Below are 23,543 nucleotides of genomic sequence, written 5' to 3' on the forward strand. Positions count from 1 at the left end.
GAGGTTCTGTGGGGGCTACCCTGGGTTGAAGGTCCTATGTCAAGAGGTTAAGACTTGACTACTATTGAGGGCAGCGCCTGGTCGTGGACCTTAACTACCCTCCTCACCGCCATGGCAAATGAAGCCCCTTCCTCCATAGCCACATAAGGAGGAGGAGAGACTAGGCTAGTGCAAGGAGAGGTGTCCAGAGCACTGGCATCCACCAGTTCCTCATACCAGTTATCCTCGACCATGGGCTCAAACAGGGGCTCAGGATAACCATAGGGATTCTCCAATCTATCCTAATCTTATTCCCACAGGGCCAGTCAGTAAATGATGCCACTGGAACATACTTCAGGGAAGGCCACAGACTCATGATTGGAGTTCAACTTGATATACAAACAGACTGAAATGGCTCAAGTGGTGCTAAGGGTAAACCTGCAAGCAGAAATCCAGTTGGGGCATCTGCCGAACCTGTGGGGCCTGAAGGCACTCAAGAAAGGTCAATCCGCCCAATTGTGAGGTGCATGACCTCAAATCATTTTAAACTGGGTGTGGGTACTCCGGCTAACTCTGGGACACGCTGAGCAGAATCCGACTCTCGGGACAGCATGTGGGAGCGGGGCCTAGATTTGTGGCATTGTTCCCGCGCTTCGTCCGATGATTTGGAATGGAGTGGTGAAGTCTATGAGCACTTTGATTTGAGATTTTTTTTCCTGTGATACTTACCCACCTACAATTGAGCGTAAGACGATGACCAGAGGGAATGAGCAGGTGACGGGCCCAGGACCTTCCTCTGAACTGGGACCTGGATTAGTGTGGAGCCAACTAGTGCTGGGCAACCAGGAGCTTTAGGGCACGATCCCGGACCAACCTTGGCGTTCATTGCTCAACAGTCTGGCCAGACCTTGAAACTATGACTTGGTTTCAGGCACGTAATGCAAACCAAGTGGGTTGGGGGACGTGGGGGTCGGTCACAGAAATCTGACAATGACAGGATAGACAGGGTTTAACAAATACTCAACAAAAGTAGTTTAAAAAAAGGACTAAGGTAATTCTCTCCGGATCTGCGATGATAGTGCGGAAAGAAAAGAAATTATGTCATCTTGCTGGGGTGAAGCCAGTATATGCACTGCACATGTCATTTCCGGCGGGGACACTGACCTGATCACTGCCACCTACTGGCATGCAGAGGTACTGCTAAAGATTTTCCAAATCCGTAATCTGCCGCTAGAAGTCCAACAGATTGCTATGCTTCAAGGTTCGTGATGACCAGATGCTAGGACAGCAAATTAGCAATGAATATTAATAAAGTATGTCACAAGAGAACATTTGAGCGAAGGAGACACCACAATAAAGGCTTCATGAATAATTTATTCCATTTGAATTTTTTTTTAAAAAGTATAAACCTTTTTTCATTTCCTCAATCACAATTTGTACAACTCTTGTTTATGGCATTCGGCAGCAATAGTGTTCGTTCCTTAGCCACTTTTAATTCAGTTATAGTAAAAAACAAAAACAAAAAAAAAGGCTTGAACCATGGAACGTCACAGCAGATTAAAATACAACTCCCCTTTTTGAAGCGAACTCAGTCTTAAACAGGTTTCAGATGTTCACAATTCGAAAAAACATTTCATTTTGCAGATTCAGATAAGTACAATATTCTGAATAAAAGTAAAGAAAACATTTTGCTTCAAATTTAGCCACCTTCCCACACCACCAGGAATGAGGTTACTAGACTGGAAAGAGAAATCTTATTTTAAAGGCATACATCCAAGTTTTGAGATGTTGAACATCTCCAAAAGCAAATCAAAGAAAGTAAAACTAAAAAATAAGTATGCCTCACTATGCTTTATCTATTACACTCATGACCAACCAATACTACTCAATAAAGTGACTTTTTCAACATTATGTGCATTATATTAGACTTGATATGCTATGCTATATGGATATATAACATAGGATACATCTACTAATTTATGCCTCTTCTTAAACATAATGTTTTAGGTTAACAAACAGTGCTTGTTTAGAACGATGTGAACTTTTTTGTACTGCATGAAATTAGTGACTGTTCTACAACATAGATGCAACACATCTTTAGATGCCTGTATCATGAAGATAATGCAAAATAAGCACTCCCCTATTTTAGTGGTTTCTGAATAGCACCAATATAATGTAAAAAAGTGATTATGCACAAACGTACATAAGTCTATGTTCAGATTGCCTCAACTGCTTAAGAAAATCGTGCCAGTAATTACATTCAACAGTTTCTCACAGAATTCCATCAATGCCAATAAATCTCCGACCAACTTAACTGAGTGCAATGTGCTTTTGTTTAATACTATAAGTGTGTGTAGTTTTCTGAACAAAATAAATCAGACCAAAAGAGCAATGAATGTACGCTTAGAACTACTGGTTAGTTGCAGGTTCCAAAATGTAACGTCTCAAAAATATTCAACTTGCTAACCAGGGTGTAAGGTTTGGGTGGCAAGGCAAGCCTTAAGGATGCTAGAAAGCAAAAGGATGCATTTTGCACTTAGCCCAACATAATAAGGTATATTTTAATGCAGTATTTCTGAAATACAACATTAATTATACGTTTTTGCCCATTGAAACAGGAGGAGTTTAGCAGTTGTTAATCTTGTCGTTCACACAAAAACACATGCATTCTTTTTGCTATTACTTAACAGCAACAATTCTCTGAGAAATCTGCTTAATGCGAGCAACTCTTCCAATTCCACAATTCTTTTCACATTTTAAAATAAATCTATACAAACAATGTCTGATGTGCCCATTTAGCAGTACCATTCAAGTTTCAGCAAATTAACAAGTGGCTAAAAGAGATCACTCGTAACGATGACAGTTTAGGCTTTAGCAAACAGGGGAAATGTTGAGTTTACAAGCATGAACTGAGAAATCCTGTGCTAACAATTTCAATTTTTTCCAATATGTATCTGTTCAATAACTTAGTCATTTGCCTGTGTTCCTGTAGATAACAGACTAAAACCACAATTTCATTTGGATAACAAAATGCAAGATTTTAAAAGCTGTAGATATGTTAGAAAATGTCATACTACAATGCATCCACTGTGCAGTAGGCAAAGTATTCAAACTGCAAAAATGTATTTTCGTTTATACATGGTTCGACAAGTGGAAGATTTTCAAATTAAAGACAAGCAAATTCATAATCACTGCAGACGCATTACTCAGATCTGAGATCTACGAGTGCCTAATCAAACAGATCAGCCACTTTCTCAATTCAAAAATCACTTTACTAACAAGTGCCCAGCTAATGAAGTTAGCGAATGAGTAGCTGTTTGAACGGTTTAGAAAATGGGGTTGGCATAAGTCCATTTGGCTATGCTAAACTGAAGAAAAACAAATAAATAATTATCTGAAAACATCCTTAAGATACTAACCATTTATATTAACTTTTCACTTCTTTCCAAAAAAGACAAGTCAAAAGGAAAAAATGAGTATTTAAAATGCTTATTCGCAGCTTTAATTTAAATAAAAAAAAAAAAAAAGGAGCTAAAGGGGAGAATTTTTCTGCTTCGTTTCACTCCAATATCAAAATATGCCGAGTCGGATTGCACCAATATCGTTTTGAAGAAATGAATGAAAACTTATCACCAATTGTACATTTTCTTTTTTACAAAAAAAGTTAATATTTTATATATACAATTTGAAGAATTTATGTTTTTTCATATGAAAGTGATACTTTTCAGGTACATATTTTGTATTTACAAAACTCGAATTTCAGTGAACAATACTGAATTACGTTTTGTGAATACAAGCCTCTCTTCTTGGAGCATTAGTAGTGAATACACACAGGGGAGTCTCAGATCGCTCCTTGGCAAAGAGATGTAGTTATCCAAGTTTTAAGAAGTTTAGGAAAAAAAATTCCTTCACGAATGAAATAAAATAAGCATACCACGATTCACTGAGAGAATCTATTTACATCACACTAATTAAAAACACACCAATCTTTCAACTTCCAGATTGACAGACTTTGCCTTTGTAAAAGGCTAGAGCTGAGCTAGATTCCAACCTTAAGGAGATTTGGTGGCAAGGTTAAAAAAAAGAAAAATGTATCCTCCTACATTCCATGGCTTTCAAAAGAAATATTTCCAACAGATCTTATATTATGGTTTTATATTAAGGATCTCTTATCTACAACTTTGGGTACTGGTGATTCTTTTGGCAACACCACGCCATTTTTCAGTGGAAACGGACAAGGTCTGAGAAAGAAGCATCAGCCCTAAACCAAAATACATATTCAAACTGAGGAGTTAATTTTATTCCTACTACGATTTTAAACCACCATGTAAACCTACATATTGCCATTATGTTGCTTGGTTTGTAAAGGTGTGATATAAAATGCTGTTAGACCCGGTACCTTTTCAATGTATAAACACAGTGAACTTCATTACTGTACATTTACTCTGCAACTACAGCTTAGCTGTAAATCCCCCACACAATGGTATGGACAATAATCCCTCTATCCCCATTAAACTGTACATCAAGACAATAAAAATTTACTGTCCCCGCCCACCCTTTACAAAAAAATAATACTCTAAAAGCAACCTACCGCAACTTTTAATTAAGACGATTACATATATTTTAGACCAATTGCTTTAAAGCAAGAAGGCGGTATAAACCTTCTAGGAAAATTTTTATAAAAGGTTAAGAAATATAAGACAATTTATACATTTAAAAACTTACAATAAATAAGATGCAGGCATTTTTGAATATTGATAATAGGTATTTTAGCTCAATACATCATCATGATATTCTTAAGCCATGTTTGCAATGCACTGTTTTATAGTCTTTTACAAGTCCCATTGCTGTATATATTAATTTCATGTGAATGGTACGACGGCTCATTGCTTTAAGGTATAGGGACTGGAGAAAATGTGTTTTTCCACTTATGTTGGTAGATTTCACTGTTTCCACAATCTTCCTTCTTGTAAAATGTCTGTGGCCAATGAAATGTAATAGAGGAAAATAAATCTTGAGTCACGTATTCCAAGGCCAGAGGTCAAGTAACAAGAATGTATACCTCATAATAAATGACTCACAGAAACGATATGTCCTGCACTAAATAAAATCCCTTTTCCTTGTATAGTTCAGTTGTAGGTCACTAGGTCACAGCATGTTCATGACAAAGTTGTATAACTGATTCAGCACCACAAAGTGAACTGGTAGACATGATCGTCTGTCCTGGGTTGCAGGATCACAGGTTAGCCAGGAGAGTGCATTATATTGTTCCAAAACGAACCTTGAATTAAAAAGACATTCAATATTAAAGATCATACAATTTGGAAATGCACCACATAAGCTTTTGAAAATGAAGTAAACATTGAAATTCAGTGAAATGAAGTGAGTTTTAAATATGGACATGTATTCTGTGAAGACATCTACATTTAAAACTAGAGTAAAAGAGCATAGTCTTTAAAAATAAAGGCAAATAAACCAAGTAAAAAATGCATTTATAAAAGCTGTTAGTCTGAAGAAAAATCACAGTCTAAAAGAAATACTGTAGCATATTTCACCCCATTCATTAGCCACCCAAAAATTATATTGATAGGATTTGTTGAACGGTCGGGTAATATTATTACTGCTAAAAATACAATTATTGTACCCTGTGGATTATAGCTATTGTACCAGAACAGTATAGCCAAAAGAGAGTATCTGTGTGTGCATCTAGAAGACTTCTTTGCTGCAAAACCAAAGGTTACAGGGGCGTTATAGTTCGGTTCAGATTTTACACACAAAACCAGAGCAGTTATAGTTATCTCAAGTTACTCATGCCACATTATGCACTGTCTTTTCATCAATAATTTCAGGGACGAAAGGTAGCCCTTCAAAGCGCCCAAAGCAGAGCCCTGCTGGGCCACAGAAAGTATGAAGAGAAGGAATTCAGATAAGGGAGCAGATAAAGGGTCAATAGATCGATCTTTACAATATTTACAAAATGTGTTCCATCGCACAAGTTACTTACTTGTGTAACGATATATCTGTAAGAGACATTAGTTAGTGATAGATTCCTTACCTTAGAATATCCCCAGGCGTCTTTTCATCAGCAGTACCCCTGCGGGTCGGTAGGCATCGTCGTACGGCTCCGTGTACGTCGCTGGCGTCTTAGTCGCCGAGATGAATTCGCTGGAGCTACTTAGACCAGCCCACGTGCATTGACGCCAGTTCTATACACAACTTTCAGCGCCAGGAAAGAAGAGCCATGCAAGATACTGACCACTGGTGTATTGAAATTAGAGCCCTGAAAGGGATGACATTAACCCTTGAAATCGGTTCGCAGAGGATGGGTGGGGAGGTAAGGAATCTATCAATAACTAATGTCTCTTACAGATATATTGTTACACAAGTAACTTGTGCATCTTAAAGAGACGTTAGTGCTAGATTTCTTACTTTAGAATAGATACCCCAGCACTACCAACCCCAGTGGTAGGTCTGCAAACCAAGATCACACCAGAAAGTAACGGAGAACAGAACGGCTAAAGAAGCAGTCTCTCCGGACTTGACTGGCAAGGCAATAATGCTTGGTAAAAGTGTGCAACGAGGACCACATGGCTGCCTCACAGATGTCTTGCAGGGGGACACCACGTCTCAATGCATTAGTAGCTGCAGCCACCCTGGTAGAATGGGCGGGCAACCCCACCGGAGGTTCCTTGTTAGCCAGAGAATAACAGGGTTTGATACACAAGACAACCCAGCGGGAGATAGTCCTCTTCTGTATGGCCCATCCTTTATTGGCACCCACGTAGCCAACAAAGAGCTGGTCTTCCACCCAAAACTGTTGTGTGCGGTTCAAATAGAAAGAGCGCACGTTTTGGATCCAGACGGTGGAGCCTCTCTTCCTCTCTGGAAGGGTGCGAGGCAGAAAGAAAGTGGGCAAGGTGAAATTCTGCCCAATGTTTAAAGCAGTGACCACTTTTGGCAAAAAGGAAGGACGTGTGCGAAGCACAACCTTGTCCGATGGACTGACAGAAAAGGAGGCTTACAAGAAAGAGCCTGGAGCTCACTTACACGCCTAACAGAGGTGATAGAAATGGAAGGCAGTCTTCAAAGTAACAAACAAAGAGGACAGTTGTGAAGCGGCTCAAATTGAGCGCACTTCAAAAAAGTAAGTACCAGATTAAAGTCCCACTGTGGCATCACAAACTGAATAGGAGGGAAAAGGTGAGTAATGCCTTTGAGAAATCTATTAACAGGGGGCTTGAAAAGTTAGGGCTGACCAGGGAGCCTGAGAAAGGCAAATAGCAGAAAAGAAGCCCTTGATAGTGGCCCGAGCAGAGCCCTACCGGGCCAAAGAAAGAAGGAATAAAAGGACCTGTGAAAGAGGGACAGAAAGGGGGTCCACAGCCTTTGCTTTGCACAATGCCAAAAATTTGTAACACCTGCAGGCGTATACAGATTTAGTGGAGGGACGCCTGGCAGCCAAAATTACATCACAGACTTCAGGAGGCAAGTCAAACAGAATCAACGGTCGCCGCTCAATCTCCATGCATGTAGCTGAAAGCTGGACAGGTTCGGGTGGAGGACCGTCCCCTACTGCTGCGACAGAAGAGCCTCCCGAAGAGGCAGTCGGATCGGGGGATTCAAGATCATACTGAGAAGCTCAGGATACCAAACTCTTCAAGCTCAGTTCGGAGCCACATGAATGACTTGGGCCAGGTCACCCCTGATCTTCAGCACTCGGGGGAGAAGTGGTATAGGCGGAAAGGCGTACAATAGACTGCAGCTCCACTTATGATGAAAAGCCTCGCCTAGCGAGTGGCGCCTTAGAAATTCCAACACGCAGAACAGCTGACAATGTGTGTTCTCTTCGGTGGCGAATAGATCTAACCAAGGCTTTACCCATTGTTGAAAGAAGCCCTGCACCACCTCCGAGTGAAAACGCCATTTGTGATCCATCAGGCAGCAGCGGCTGAGTTCGTCCGCCCTGGCGTTCAAAGAACCTACCAGGTGTTGAACTGTCAAGGAAATGCCTTAATGTTCCAGCCATGTCCAGAGATGCAGAACCTCCTGACAGTGTCCAAGACCCCACCCCGCCCTGTTTATTGCAATACCACATGGCGGTGGTGTGGTCTGCGAACACCTGCACCACCTTTCCCTTGACAGAGGGAAGAAATGCCTTCAGTGCAAGAAGGATCGCCTAAAGTTCCAGAATGTTGATATGGAGCTGGGACTCCGCCGGAGACCAGAGGCCTCTGATCTCCGCCTCTCCCCTGTGGCTGCCCCATTCCAGGAGGGACGCATCTGTCATCACTGTGTGCTCCGGTTGGGGAAGGGAGAGGGATCTGCAGCGGACCCAATGATGATTTGCAAGCCACCACTGCAATTGTTGTGCAGAGCCCTCCGAGATTTGGATGTATTCGGACAGGTTCCCCTGATGCTGCGCCCACTGGAACTTCAGGTCCCACTGCAGAGCCCGCATATGCCATCTGGCATGGTTGGTGAGCAGGATGCAGGAGGCCATGAGGCCCAGCAGCCTCAAGGTCGTTCTGACCAAAACCCGGGACAAGGGTTGAAAGCTCTGAATCATACCCCAAATGTACAGAACTCACTGTTTGGAAGGATAGAACTGAAACTGTGCCATGTCCAGAACCGCTCTGATGAAGAGGAGCTTCTGAGAGGGAATCAGGTGTGACTTCGGAACGTTGATGAAGAAACAAGTTACTTACCTGTAACTTTAGTTCTCCAGTATTGGTAACTTTCATAGATTCCCATTGCTTGTATCATTCCCCGTCGTCGGAATGGGAGCCTCGGTAATTATATATACACCCTAATAGGTGCAAAAAAGTAAAAATTAGGCCTAGGCCTCATTACATTTTGTAGCCTATAGGTCTCCTTATGTAAAAAGACCCAAACTTACACTAACAACCAATCGGATTAGCCTCACCCTGTGGAACCTTCCTGAGAAAGCTCAGAGCCTCAGATTTTCGTAGCCGTTGTCTTGCCACAGAATCACCTAGACCAGAAGTGAGCTTTCCCAGGGGAGGTGGGTGGGCGCATGGGAAGCTATGAAAGTTACCAATACTGGAGAACTAAAGTTACAGGTAAGTAACTTGTTTCTTACTCCAGTATTGGAACTTTCATAGATTCCCATTGCTTGTATCAGAGTAGATAGCAGTTAGCCTGCCTCAAACATTTCGTTCATAGTTACAAACTATCATCCACCAATGATACAACATATCATCATAAACATAAATCAGTAACCATAGCATAATAAACGAAATGTGAGAAAAAACAGGAAGGAGGGAAGAGAGGAAAGCTCACCTCTTACTGGAAGAGATATCTCAGGACAGCTTGACCAACAGCCGAATCCCCCTTTGCAGCCGCGTCCAGGCAGTAGTGTCTCGTGAATGAGTGAGTACTGCTCCATGTGGCCGCTCTGTAAATATCCTTTATCGATACTCCTGCTAACAGTGCTGTAGACGAAGAGATCGATCTTGTGGAGTGCGCATTCACCTGTCCTTTCAACGGCTTGCCTGCCGCCTGGTGGCAGAACCGGATCGCACTCGATATCCATCTAGAAATCCCGTTTTGACAAAGGAAATCCTTTTCTTGGGGCTCCAAAAGCCACAAACAGCTGGGGCGTCTTCCGAAATCCAGCTGTGCGTTGAAGATAGAATTTCAAACATCTCTGAACGTCCAGAGAATGAAGTGTCCTCTCAGCCTGGGTTGAGGGCCGAGGAAAAAAGGAATTCAGAACCACCGGTTCATTAAGATGAAAGTCTGTCGGTACCTTCGGAATGAATTTGGGGTTCATCCGGAGGATCAAGGTATCGTTTTTGAACTGCAAGTAAGGTTCCTTGATAGTCAAAGCCTGAAGTTCTCCCACTCTCCTTGCCGAGGTGAGTGCCAGAAGAAGCGCCACCTTCCATGACAGGAACTTTAAGTCTGCCTTATGTATTGGCTCAAATGGCGATCTCATCAGTTGAGCCAGGACCACATTCAGATGCCAAATCGGAGGTGGAGGCCGAACTGGCGGAAACACTCTAAACAGTCCTTTTAGGAATTGCTTTATCACTCTTGCTGATAACAGAGAAGGCCCAGATCTTGTTAGTCTATATCTGGAAATAGCCGCCAAGTGGACCTTGATGGACGCATGAGCCAGACCTGCCTGCGCCAAGGATAGAATGTATGGTAAGAGTTGATGCGGAGCTGATGAGAACGGATGCACTCCTTCTCTCTGGCACCATAAATAAAACCTTTTCCACTTCGCTTTATAGGTTTTATTCGTGCTAGGAGCAAGTGCTTGTGCTAAGATGTTCCTGCATTCCTCCGGAATGTCTAGATCCTTAAACTCCCTGTGTTCAGGAGCCATGCTGTCAATTGAAGCGAGCTCGGGTTCGGGTGGAGAACTGGGCCATTGTACATTGATAGAAGAGCCCTGTTGGAGTGAAGTTGAATGGGCTGTTCCTCCGACAGAAGAAGCAACTCCGTGAACCAGAACTGGCGAGCCCAGGCGGGCGCAATCAGTATCATCCTGCACCTGTCCATCTTGAGCTTCTTGAGGACTCGAGGAATCAGGGGAAATGGTGGAAAGGCGTAAACAAATGCGCCGGACCAAGACATCAAAAGGGCATTCCCCAGCGATCCTCGATGGTGTTCCCTGCTTGCGTAACACCGGCATTTCTTTTTCATCGGAGTGGCAAACAGGTCGATCGCTGGGGTTCCCCAGCGGGAGAAGATGTCCTTGACCACTGCGTCGTCCAATTCCCACTCGTGTGAGACTGCCCTCAGGCGGCTTAGCGTATCCGCTTTCGTGTTGCATACTCCTGGAAGGTGTTCCGCCACGAGCCTGATGTTCTGCGAGATTGCCCATTCCCATAACAGCTGGGCTTCCTGAGAAAGCAGTGGCGATCTTGTGCCTCCCTGCTTGTTGATGTAATGCATTGCGGTGGTGTTGTCCGTACGCACTAGAATGGCAGAATTTGAAATCCTTGGAAGGAAAGCTAACATTGCCAACCGAATAGCTCTCAGCTCCAGAACATTGATATGTAAGCGACGTTCTTTTGGCGTCCAGTGTCCACTGACTTGGAGATCTTGCATGACCGCTCCCCAACCCTGATCGGAGGCGTCTGTTGTAATGACGCGAGGAGCCGGAGCCGCTCTGAAACTGAGACCCAGCGATAGGTGAGATTTTTTCATCCACCATGAAACTGTCTGCTTCATCTGCTGGGTGACAGTTACCCTGTCGCTGAAAGACCCTTCCACCTGTTTCCACTGAAGGTCTAGTGCCTCTTGCAAGGGGCGCATTCGCAGCCTGCAGTGCGGAATCAATTGAATACAGGATGAAATCGACCCTAGAAGAGATTTGTACACCCTGACTGTCATCCAACTTTTCTTTTGCAATCGAGCTGCTGAAGACATGAGCTTCATTTGTCTCTCTTCCGATGGGAAGGCTTTGCACACCTGAGTATCGAGTATTGCTCCCAGGAACTTCACTGAACTTGCTGGTCGAAGAACCGATTTTTCCCTGTTGAGCTGTAAACCCAGATGAGTGAAGAGATTCAAACATGTTTCCACTGCCTTTGTTGCCGCTTGGAAACTTGGTGCCTTCAGTAGCCAGTCGTCTAAGTACGGGAATACCTCCAGCGACTGCCTTCTCAGAAAAGCTGCTACCGGGGCCAGCATCTTTGTGAATATCCGGGGTGGGGATTTTAATCCAAATGGGAGCACCATGAACTGGAAGTGACTCTTGCCTACTGTGAAGCGAAGGAAACGTCTGTGAGCTGGGTGGATCGGGATATGAAAATAGGCATCTTCCAGGTCTAACGTAGCCATGAAGTCGCCTGGATTCAAGAGGCGCAATATATCCTGGAGTGAAATCATCCGAAACGACAGTTTCACGAGATAGGTGTTGAGCTCCCTTAAATCCAGGATTGGACGCCATTTGTCCTTTGTTTTGCGGATCAGAAAAAATCTTGAATAGAAACCTTCTCCTCTTTGTGATAGGGGAACACGTTGGATCGCCCCTTTCTGAAGCATTTGTTGAGCTTCTAATTGCAGAAGGTTTAGATGTTTCGAAGTAGTGGCGTGGGGAGCTCTTGTAGGTGGAAATTCCTGGAATTCTAGCGTATGCCCATGTTGGATGATGTTCAATACCCACTGATCCGATGTTATTTATTCCCAGCTGCTCAGATGTTGAGTTATCCTGCCGCCCACTGGAGACCCATGGAGCGGAGGAACAGTCGGCAGAGTCAGGAGGCAGCTATTGACGCTTGCCAGCGTCTTTGCCCTGGCGCCCTTGACGTCCACGAGAGCTCTGACGAGAGAAAGACTGAGATTGTGACTGCCTCTGATAATACTGATTGCCGTACTGAGGTCTGTACGACTGCGACTGCTGCGAGTACCGTTGCTGTTGATAGCCACCTCTTGGCGAAGTGAAGCATCTTCCTCTTGCTCCACGGAACGGTGTTTTCCTATATTGTAGGGTACCAAGAGCCCTAGCCGTCTCTGTGTCCTTTTTTATCCCCTGCAGGGTGTCATCGACATGTTTCCCAAATAACATGTCCCCATCAAAGGGTAAGTCAAGAATCTTATTTTGAACTTCCGGCCGGAAGTAAGTCGCTCGCAGCCAACCCTGCCGTCTAAGCACAGCCGCGCTACCCAGAGCACAGAACGAAGTGGTTGCGATGTCCATCGCGCAGTCAATCATTTCCGAAGAAGAACGTTGTAGGAAGGTAGATACCCGACTATGGTTACCCCAACTTTTTTTGCCTGGTGTTTTGCTGGTTTTCCCTACTGCTCTCTCTCTAAAATGGATTCCATGTACCTTAGGTACATTTCCAATTGGTACTGGGCCACCTTATCAGACCCTGTAACTCAAGGCATAGGTGTACCCAGGGCCTACCAGGGGCTGCAGCATGTATTGTGCCACCCCTGGATGGCCATCTAAATCTGACACAACTGGCTGCACGACAGCTGGGGCAAGGTGGTGTAATCACCCTTTGCTTTAGATATAGTATACCTATATCTAACCCTAAAAATGGACACACAGATTCCTATCAGTCACTCCTATGGCAGGCCTTGACAATCCTGAAGGCAGAGTGCTTGGAATCGTGTGAAAAGGTGCTCTGGCATGAGCTGAGCCCGTTTGCAGCTTGCGGAACCAAGTCCTAATTTTATTTATTTATTTATGTGCTTCTATAGCGCCTGACTAGATCCCCGAAAGGATATCTCTGCGCTTGTGGTGGAACAAGTACATTTGACCCATGCCTGATCATAAACAGAAATAGTAAATCATAAACTGATTAGTTGGAAGAGAAAAGGTGAGTCTTAAGGTTTTTGCGAAAGGATAAATGGTTAGTAATGAGTTTCAGTTGAATGGGAAGGGAGTTCCAAAGGACAGGTCCTGTATGTGCCTAAGCACGACCTCCCTGGCGAGATTTTTTTTATTTTTGGGACCTGTAATAGGTGAAGATTACTCGATCGAAGTGATCGGCCTGGTACATAGGGTAGAAAAGCTTTAGTCAAATATTTGGGGCCCTTTCCTATCAGACACCTATGAATGGTACACAGAATTTTAAACTTCGTGCGTTGCCGCACTAGTAACCAGTGAAGTTTGGCTAGTAGGGGGCGGGAGGGAGTTCTAGATGGTACATTGAGAACTAGCCTCGCCGCCGTATTTTGGACTACTTGTAGTTTGTTTAATTGGCCTTCATTAGTTGACAAAAGAAGGCCATTACAGTAGTCCAATCTACTGATCACTAGTGCCTGGACTAAAGTTTTCCTGTGACCATCGGGTATATAGGGAAACACCCTTTTCAAAAGTCCGATGGCTCTAAAGCAGGTGCCCGCAACTTGGTTGACATGATGTTTAAAAGTCAGGGCTTGATCGAATAGCACCCCCAAGTTTTTGACAGTCTGCTTTGGGACAGGAACTGGTCCTAATTCTGTGGGCCACCACTCCCCAGACCATAATGTTGCTGCCTCCCCGAACAGTAAAACCTCCGTTTTGCCCACATTGCATTGTAGGCAATTCTCAGCCATCCAACATGACACAGCCCTCATGCCTTCTGCAAACGATTTTTGCAGAGCAGGTGAGAAGGTTTTAAAGGGGAACAGCAGCTGGGTGTCATAGGCGTAGGATATCGGGGTAAACCCAAATGGCCTCACTAAGTCGGCCAGGGGGGCCACATACACATTAAATAATGTGGGGCTAAGGCATGAGGCCTGTGGCACACCCCTGGTGAGCTCCCTAGAGATGGATTTATGGGAGCCCAGCCTGACTTCTTGAGAGCGGCAAGAAAGGAAGCTTTCTACCCAAGACAGGGCCGTTCCTCCCAGCCCTACCCCCCTCAGACGGTCGAGAAGCACTTCATGAGACACCGTATCGAAAGCAGCAGACAGATCCAACAGCACCAGAATCATAGACCCCCCACTATCAAGTGTCAACCTGATGTTATTGGTCACTTCTAGTAGGGCCGATTCGGTGCTGTGGTTTGGCCTGAACCCAGATTGAGAGGGGTCCAGGCCTTCTGCTGCTTCAAGGTGATTCGATAGGTGGGTGTTAACGTGCTTCTCCGTCATCTTACCGATGTAGGGTAGGAGGGAAATGGGCCGAAGGTTGGACAGATCTGTCCAGGGGAGAGCCGCCTTCTTCCTAATAGGGTTTACCACCGCTATCTTCCATTCTCTCGGGACTTGTCCTTTCGTCAGTGAGATGTTCATAACTGACTGGATGGAGGGCCCCAAGATGGAAATTAACGGGGCCACCATTTTTGCAGGAAGGTGATCGCTCGGGGATCCAGTTTTCATATGGTTGATGAGGAGTGGGAGATCTAAATCACTAACTGGTGGAATGGGAAAAAAGGTGTTTTTAATCTGTGCAGGATGTGCACATGGAGGGGGGGGGGCTGTTACTGCGCCTTGTGAAGCCAAGATTTTATTATAAATCAGATTTATTTTGTCCTCAAAGAACATGGAGATTTCTTCACACAGTGTCTGTGAGGCATCGTCAGGGCTCTCACTAGCTGATGGCTTGACAAAACTTAGCAAGATTTTAAATAATTCCCTCGGACCGTTTCCTGCTTCTTCTAGTTGTAGGGATAAATCATTTTTCCTTGCGAGTTTTATGTTTTTATAATATTTTGACTGAGCTTCTAAAAACATTTTCCTTTCTTGCTCATTTTTTGATTTCCTCCATGCTTTTTCTAATCTCCTACATTTCTGTTTTTCCTTCCTGAGATCCAAAGTGTACCACTTCTCTTGTTTAGTAGGAGGGTACTGTTTATGAAGTTTTAATGGAGCAAGAGAATCAGTAGCTGATTTAAGAGATTTATTGTATTTTTCCAGTGCCTCTTCAGCTGAGTCTCCTTCGGTGAATTGGGGTTGTTGCCAGTGTTCACTCAGATTCTCAACTGATATTTTGTGCCATTGGCGACGGAAAATAGGAGGAGATGGTGTTCTGGGTGATTGTTTGGTGGGTCCTGCCAAATAGAACTCAATCAAAAAATGATCGGTCCAATGGATTTCTGTAGCAGGAAGGCACCTTATTTTAGTACAGTTAGTGAAAATAGAGTCAAGGGTATGACCAGCTGTGTGAGTTGCCCCGCTGTTTCTTATCTCTAATCCAAGATTGGACAGATCTGCTGTTAATTGTATAGATTCATGATCTTCGGGGTTATCCATATGTATATTGAAATCCCCAAGGAGAAGAAAATCCTCCTTAGCTCTGACATGGGGGGCCAGTAGTTCCAGAAGAGACAAAGCAAAATCAGGATTCTGTCCCGGTGGGCGATATGTTAGTGTGCCCTTCCATGAGATATTGCTAGTCAGGTTAATTTTGAATAGCTGTTCCATGATAACGCATACCATATACTCTTAAGTGCATTATAATCCTCGCGGTTAAATGCTATCTCTGGTATTGCTTTATCAAAACATGTCGAGTAAGGTGTCATACGAATTGGAATACTAACCCCTCGCCAATTCTGGCGACGGGGTTAGCATTCCACCCTTCTAGAGGGACACGACATGTAACCCCGGTTAAAGTTAACTGAAGCCTCAGCTCCACAAAATGGATGCTGCCACCACAGACACAAGTCTGACCTCCTGCTGCTGGGAGTCCTTCCAGCGAGGAGAGCTTGGACAAAGGGTTTCCTGTCAGGGGCGGTGCTAGCACCATCCCAGACAGGGTTTTGTGTATCCTGGGTAGGCAGGGCTTTACAGGAAGGTGACTGCAAGTGGCACCCCGGTGCTCACTACGCATCTGCCGGCTAGAACCAGTTCCAGGGGCACACCAGCCCCTGGCCTGGGGAAAGTCCGGCATGGGAGAGGGGTGTAACCACCCCCCTTCCTGGTCCCACCCCTAGGGCAGGACCTAGTCGCGAACCCACCCCTTTCTTTAGGATAAAGGCAGGAGCGGGGACCCTTCCAAATTAGATCATCTTTGAATCCTGAAACTACTTTCTGCGAAAGGAACTCAAGACTTCTTCTCAAGATTTCTCCCTTGTGACTAAGGAGTAGTCACCCTGCATCCGCAGGCACCATCTAAGAACTCTGCGGTTTGCTGCACGTCCTTCCTCAGGAATCCGACCGACCAGCACGACGAGACCCGGCTTTCCTGGCACCTCTGACCTCTACCTACCTCTACAGCTAAGCTGAGAACCGTAGGTGCGACGAGACCTCGAGGGACCGGCCATCATCAAAACTGCACAACTTCTATCCAGCACGACCGCCGAGGGATCCCCTTGTGAGTGCTTTGGGGTCCGAGAAGCCCCGACCCTGAGCAGCTCCAGCACCGAAGTCCAGCCTCCCAGCATCTCCACGATCTGCGTGGGGCCCTTCTGCTTTTTGCTGCTCACGGCGTTGTTTGGCTACTAGCCCGCTGGCTTGTGGCCTTCTTAACGGCGCCCGACGACATCACTGCTGCTGGTCTGGTTGCTCCAGACTGGCCCTTGCTCCCTTCCAAAAGAGGAGCACCCCGGACCCTCCTGGTCCACACCAGACGCCATTTTAGGTCCACCGCGTGGGCTTGAATTTGCCAAGACTTGTTGCCCCTATCCTGGGTCCAGCGACGTCGACAGCATCATCCATCGTGGGACAGCTCGCACCTCCATCCTGGTCGCCGACAACGCCTCCTGGTCCGTGAGATCTGCAGAGCACAGCGTCGCCCACTCACCTAGTCGAGGTGACTACCATCCGGTGCCCTCCTGGTGCCACCTGACTACTGGCTAGTAGTCACGAACTTGGTCCCCTCTGCTTTCAGGTGTCATCCATCTTCGATCCAGGCTTGGATCACTCGAACTATCTTCACTGGTCGCCGACCAGCAACTCCTTTCTTCAGGCTCCTGGTTCGTCTACGAGGATTCCCGACGTCTTTTGAGACCTATGCAGCTGCAGCCCCTGGGCTAGGTAAACTCGGCATTTCGGTGCCCCAGCATAGCCTCACTATCCAAGGGTCAGGATCCACTGTCGTTTTCGATCTACCTAGTCGGGTTCGCCCGAGAACACTAACTTTGTGAAATCTAGCTACCATAGACTTTGTCCCGCATCCCGCGTGAGAGTGCACACTCTGCACCCGAGTCCCCTAGGCCTCCTACTAGTAATCTGAAGGTTCAGTAACGTAGTCCTAGCGATTCCAAAGCCTATTAGTACAGTACTTACCTGCTAGTAATTTCGCATTCCACTTCCATAGTATATGGTTTGTCGTGCCCCTCGGGCATTTGTGTAAATTGTGCAACTTGTAGTATTTTTATAAGAGTTTTGTTGTGTGCTTAGTACCCTGTCCTCATAAAGAGTACAGGGCTGTTGTGATTCTAATAAATACACTGTTTATTTTCATAACACTTGTGTGGTGTCCTTTCACTTGGTGTTCAAGGGGTATATGTGATGGTATAACAGCTGGCTTAACACACCCTCTAGAGTTTAGCCCGAAGACTGCTCGTATCCACGCTACTAGGATAGCTGGTCTAAGGTTGACTTACAACCAATCACCATAAGGGTTGTCTGGACTGATACATAGTGATCACTAGAATAGTGAGCACCGCATATCAGGCCAACTTCTCACAAACGTTGTCCCTCTTCCAGAAGTTTCAGTGCTTCAGCCTTAGAGTCATCCGCCAGTAGGTCTACATAGGCTGCGACATCACTCCACATCTGGCGGTCGTACCTCGCTAGAATACCCAAGGCATTGGCCGCCCGGACCAGCAAGCTTGCCATTGATGAAAAACGTTTACCAGCGTTGTCTAACCTTCTACCCTCCTTGTCTGATGGAGTTGTGAGGGTGGCCGAAGGATTCCGTGATTTTTTCTGCGCTGCTTGCGATATGACTGAGTCCGGTCTTGGTTGTCCAGTCAAGCAGGCGGGTCTGCTCCTATACTCCTCCAGCATTGCCCTTAAGTCCGTCAAAAGACTCACGGGCATAGTAACCGTGCCCTGCTGTGCCTGGGTTTCCTGATATGCGACTTGATCTTGCTGTCGCTGTTCTTGCTGGTAATAATACCCATCTTCATCCGAATCATGGTATTTAAGATGCAACTGTGATGGACTATATGCATCTCCATACATCTCATTCTCCTCCTCAGAGTAGTCCTGTTCATCCAATAACAGGGCTGGAGGTAATGGAGTCACCTTTCTAGGTGATGTCATGTCAGGTGTTATCCTCCTCTTCCTGGTGCCTTCCTTTGGACCTGCCGTCGACGGCGTCATAAATGTGTCCACCATATCCGGTGCCATCGTCGACAGGGCCGTCGACGAGATTATCTTAGTCGTCGACTGGTTCGTCATAGTCGACGGGATCGTCGACGGAATCGTCATCGACGGGCTCGACATCGTCGACGAGATTGCCATCGTCGACGCGATTGTCACAGTCGACGGAATTGTCGTCGTTGACGGGATTGTCTTCGTCGACGAGATGGTAACCGTCGACGTCGTTATCGTCGTCGCCGACCCATTCTTCGTCGACGGCATCGTCGTCGCGGGATGGCTCGTCGACGGATGAGGAGACAGTCACTGAAGAGGCCTTGGAGCCTTTCTTAACCACTGTTGAAGCCTCCACAGATGGTTTCTTGAAGGACTTAGAAACTTTCTCTTGATGTGAAGGCCCAGCCGAGCCCTCATCAAGTTTTGCCTTCTGCACCCGAGGTGCTTGCCTTTCCCTCTCCTTTACACTTCTGTGAGGAGATTCGCCAGGCTCGGGCTTGCAAGACCTATCAGAGGTCCCACGCACAGCCTTAAAGGGGGGTTCAGATGATACCTCCACAGATGATCTACCCCTCTTTAGAGATGTCTTGGAAGATGATGACCTGGCATCCGCATCATCACTTGATACCACAACATCTTTCTTTTCCAACTTCCTGAGCCAAATTAGTAATCTTCCCTCACGATCCCGGAGGGTCCTAACAGACATCATCCTGCATAGTTTACACTCCTCTGCCTTATGGTCAGGGTATAAACAATATATACAGTCCATGTGTTTGTCGTTTTTTACCACAACTGGCACAAGGCCTGAACAGGCTCTTTTCCTTATCAGCCATAGGCGAATTTTAAACAAACCCTTACAGAAAACTGCTTAAATAGTACCTCGAAGTAGAAGTTAGAGCTGAGCTCTAAGGAGACTCCCTGTCACCAACGATGCAGTAGAAAATCTGAGGCTCTGAGCTTTCTCAGGAAGGTTCCACAGGGTGAGGCTAATCTGATTGGTTGTTAGTGTAAGTTTGGGTCTTTTTACTTAAGGAGACCTATAGGCTACAAAATGTAATGAGGCCTAGGCCTAATTTTTACTTTTTTGCACCTATTAGGGTGTATTTACCTAGGTATATACATATATATATACATACATATACATATATATATATATATATATATATATATATATATATATATACATATACATATATATATATACATATATATATACATATACATATACATATATATATATATATATATATAATTACCGAGGCTCCCATTCCGATGACGGGGAAAGATACAAGCAATGGGAATCTATGACAGTTCCAATACTGGAGTAAAAACCCCAGCAAATGCAGGAGGTCAGCCGCATTTTGAAGTAGGGAGACGACTGTTTGGGGCGACCCCGCATTCAACAACCAGTCTTCGAGATAGGGTAAGACTGAAACCAGCTATCTGCGCAGATAAGCTGCCACCACCTCCATCACTTTCGTGAACACCCGAGGGTCGCTTGTAAGGCCAAAGGAGAGCAAGGTGAACTGAAAATGCTCCTGCCTTACCATGAATCGCAGGTAACGCCAGTGGGCCGGCAGGACGGGGATATGAAAATAGGCGTCCTGTAGGTCCAACGCTACCAACCAGTCTTGTGGATCGAGTGCAGACAAGACCTGAGCAAGTGTGAGCATCTTGAACTTCTCCTACCGGAGGAAGCCATTGACATTCCGAAGGTCCAAGATAGGACGCAGGCCTTTGTCCTTCTTTGGAACCAAGAAGTAGAGGGAGTAACAACCACGGCCTACTTCTGGCATCAGAACGCGCTCGATGGCCCCCTTGGCCAAGAGGGCCGTAACTTCCTGCTGGAGAAGTGTCAAGTGATCCCCTGACATTCGGTGGTACTGTGGCAGCATGGCTGGAGGGGTAGACTCAGAGGGGAGACAGTAGCTTCATTGGACAGTAGAACCCACCTGTCCAATGTGATGGTGCGCCCTTGGGGAGTTGATGGCGAATCCTGCTACCCACTGGTGTCTGGTGGGCCTGAAACACCAGACTAGGAAGGTTTGGAGACAGCGGCTGCAGGAGGGGTGGTGGACTAACCCACAAGGTGGCCCCGTGACCCGCCTCTGCGGGTCCCACGTACGCTGCTGCAATGAGACTGTTGCTGCGCAGGCCTGTGGCTTTAAAATGAATGTGCTTGGGCGCCCCTTCCTTGGCCACGGAAGGAGTGCGTTTGACCGAAAGGCCCAAGGACTTGGCCGTAGCTTGCAAGTCCTTAAAACGTTCCAATGCGCAGACTGCTTTATCGCCAAACAGACGAGTGCCATCAAAGGGCATGTCTATCAACGTGTTCTGGACATCCCCACAAAAGCCAGTCGTCCTCAGCCAGGCGTGATGCCGTAGCGCCACTGTTGCTGAAATCGCCCTGCCCAGCGAGTCCGCAGCATCAAGACCACAACGGATGGTGAACTTGGCTGCGTCTCTCCCCTCAGCAATAGCTTGGGAAAGAATTATTCGAGCCCCCACCGGACACTGTAGCAGCACTTGTGCAACCGTATCCCACACAGAATGGGAGTAACGGCCCAAGAGACATGCAGTATTCACATACCGCAGGCCTGAACTGGCGTAAAAGAAAGGAAAATGCTACTTACCAGTATGCATCTGTTCTTGGCATGTAGGGATGCAGAGCCACACACAATTGCATTAGATCACCATCTGGTGGTGGGCCCAGACAATTACACTTTGTTGTTGTCTTGGAAGAGTCTTTGTCTGTTGGATGACTGCTCCCTTAGATCGTAGTGCGCATGGGGATCAGGGATGCAGAGGCTTGGACCACCAAGCTCTCTAGGTGGGGTGTTGGGAGAGGAAAACTGGGTAGCCTGGGGCTGGGCGATGGCTTCGGGTCACGTTTTTGTCCACAAGGCCCTAGTGTTGGGTGTGGACCAGGTGCCCAAAATAACGTCTAAGAGTGCATCGTTAAAGGGCAGCAGCGGCTCTGTAGTAGCATAAGCTGGCTGAAGCACCTCTGTCAGCAGATTAGTCCAGACGGCCACAGTAGGGAGTTTGAGGTGGAAAGCCTCAGCTGCCCTACACAACCCCGCAGAATATGATCCACCCTCCTCCGTAGCCACGGTAGGAGATAGTGAGCCAGGTCCAGGAGCATAATCTTGGTCACCTGCATCCTCTGGATCCTCATCCCAGTACTGGCCAAACTCGCATTGGGCTGCGAGAGGGTCTTTGGACCCCTCCCAGTCCCCCCCTTCATCCACAGCCTGTGGAACAGGTGGAACATACTGAGGTGGGTGGACAAAGGGAAAGAAATTCCCAAACTGTGTCGGAATCAGCGTCAGTCGACACCCTTCCAGCACCTGTGCCATGCCGGGGAGGGAGCCGGGGACGGCGATGCCAGTGGAGGTCGCACAGGGCCAACCGGCATGGACAGGGATCCAGGCCTGGATCCATGGAGGTCCCTCAGAGTCGACTCTGTCGGGCCGGAGTCGTCGTCGACGTCGGGGCAAGAGCCGGCAACATCGAAGGACGAGGACCCCCAGCCGGGCCCGAAGGCGCACTGGCGGGGGCCTGACTGTCCAAAGACACGTGCCATGGCTGACAGGAACTCCTGCAGCTGGGTCGGAGTCGCCGATGGACCCGGAAAGGGCAGGTAGGCCATTGGCAACTGCATAGGCTCCGCAGGGGTCGCGCGAAGAGCGACAACGCTTCTTCGACTTATTATGCTTCGCCATACTGGACTCCGAGAGCAAAGGCTTCGAGTGATGGTGATGGCTCTGCGCCTGGTCCCTCAACCTCCCTGTGAACAGTGAACGGCGCGGAACCGACTCCCAGGCATCCAGTCACTATTGGGACCGCTCCTGCAAAGTTTTCGGAGCCATCGCCCGGCAGTGGGGGCAAGACTCGAAGTCGGGGGCAAGACTCCAAGTCGTGGTCACGCCCCAGGCAGTAGAGACACTCACGGAGCGGGTTCATCACCGACATCTTGTGGGGACAGGCTGCGCAAGACTTAAAACCAGGCGCACAAGTTACTTACCTTCGGTAACGATATATCAGTAAGAAACAGCAGTTAGTGTTAGATTCCTTACCTTAGAATATTCCCAGGCATCAGACTGGATCCGTAAAGTTTTTGTCAGCAGAACCCTTGCGCTTCCGTAGATGTCGTCTGCGGCTCCCCGTCTGTCGTTGTGATCGCCAGGATGTCGGAGTTCTTAGAAGCCGCCCGCGCGGACGTCAGTTCTGTACATAGCTTTCCACACCAGGAACGCAGAGCCATGCAAGAAATAAACACTGGTGCCATGAAATTAGGGCCCTCAAAGGGAGATACCTTAACCCTAGACATCGGTTCGCAGAACGGGGAGGATGGGTGGCGCGGTAAGGAATAAAACACTAACTACTTTTTCTTACAGATATATTGTTACCAAAGGTAAGTAACTTGTGCATCTGAAAGAAACAGGTTAGAGTTAGATTCCTTACCTTAGAATAGATACCCGAGCAATACCAACCCTGGTGGTGGGTCTGCGAACCAATGATCACACCAGAAAGTCCTGGAGAACGGAACGGCTGAAAAAGCCATCTCTCCGGACATGGCTATCCAGGCAGTAGTGCCTAGCAAACCTGTGCCGCAAGGCCCACGTAGCTGCCTGACAGATGTCCTGCAAGGGGACTCCCCGACCCAGGGCAGTGGTAGCCCCCGTGGCCCGAGTGGAATGGGCGCGCAGCCCCACAGGAGGCTCCTTTTTCGCCAAGGAGTAACAAACCTTGAAGCACAAAACGACCCACCGAGAGATGGTCCACTTGTGCACCGCCCGTCCCTTCTTAGCGCCCACGTAACCAACAAAGAGTTGGTTGTCCAGCAGGAACAGGCGTGTGCGGTCTAGATAGAAGGAGAGCAGACG

General features: G+C 46.8%; 1 protein-coding gene across 1 annotated transcript in view; it reads right to left on the bottom strand.

Annotated features, from left to right (window-relative positions):
• Positions 1–1,333: 1,333 nt before the first annotated feature.
• MED13 (mediator complex subunit 13) overlaps positions 1,334–23,543 on the bottom strand; it is a 684,456-nt gene continuing 662,246 nt past the window's right edge. The window contains exon 16 of the mRNA XM_086954050.1: positions 1,334–5,260. Coding sequence (XP_086810176.1) covers positions 5,128–5,260 — 133 coding nt within the window. The 3' untranslated portion in view covers positions 1,334–5,127. The remainder of the gene's footprint in view (positions 5,261–23,543) is intronic.

This window comes from Lissotriton vulgaris, chromosome 2_1, assembly GCF_964263255.1.
Source record: "Lissotriton vulgaris chromosome 2_1, aLisVul1.2, whole genome shotgun sequence".
Classification (NCBI taxonomy): domain Eukaryota; kingdom Metazoa; phylum Chordata; class Amphibia; order Caudata; family Salamandridae; genus Lissotriton; species Lissotriton vulgaris.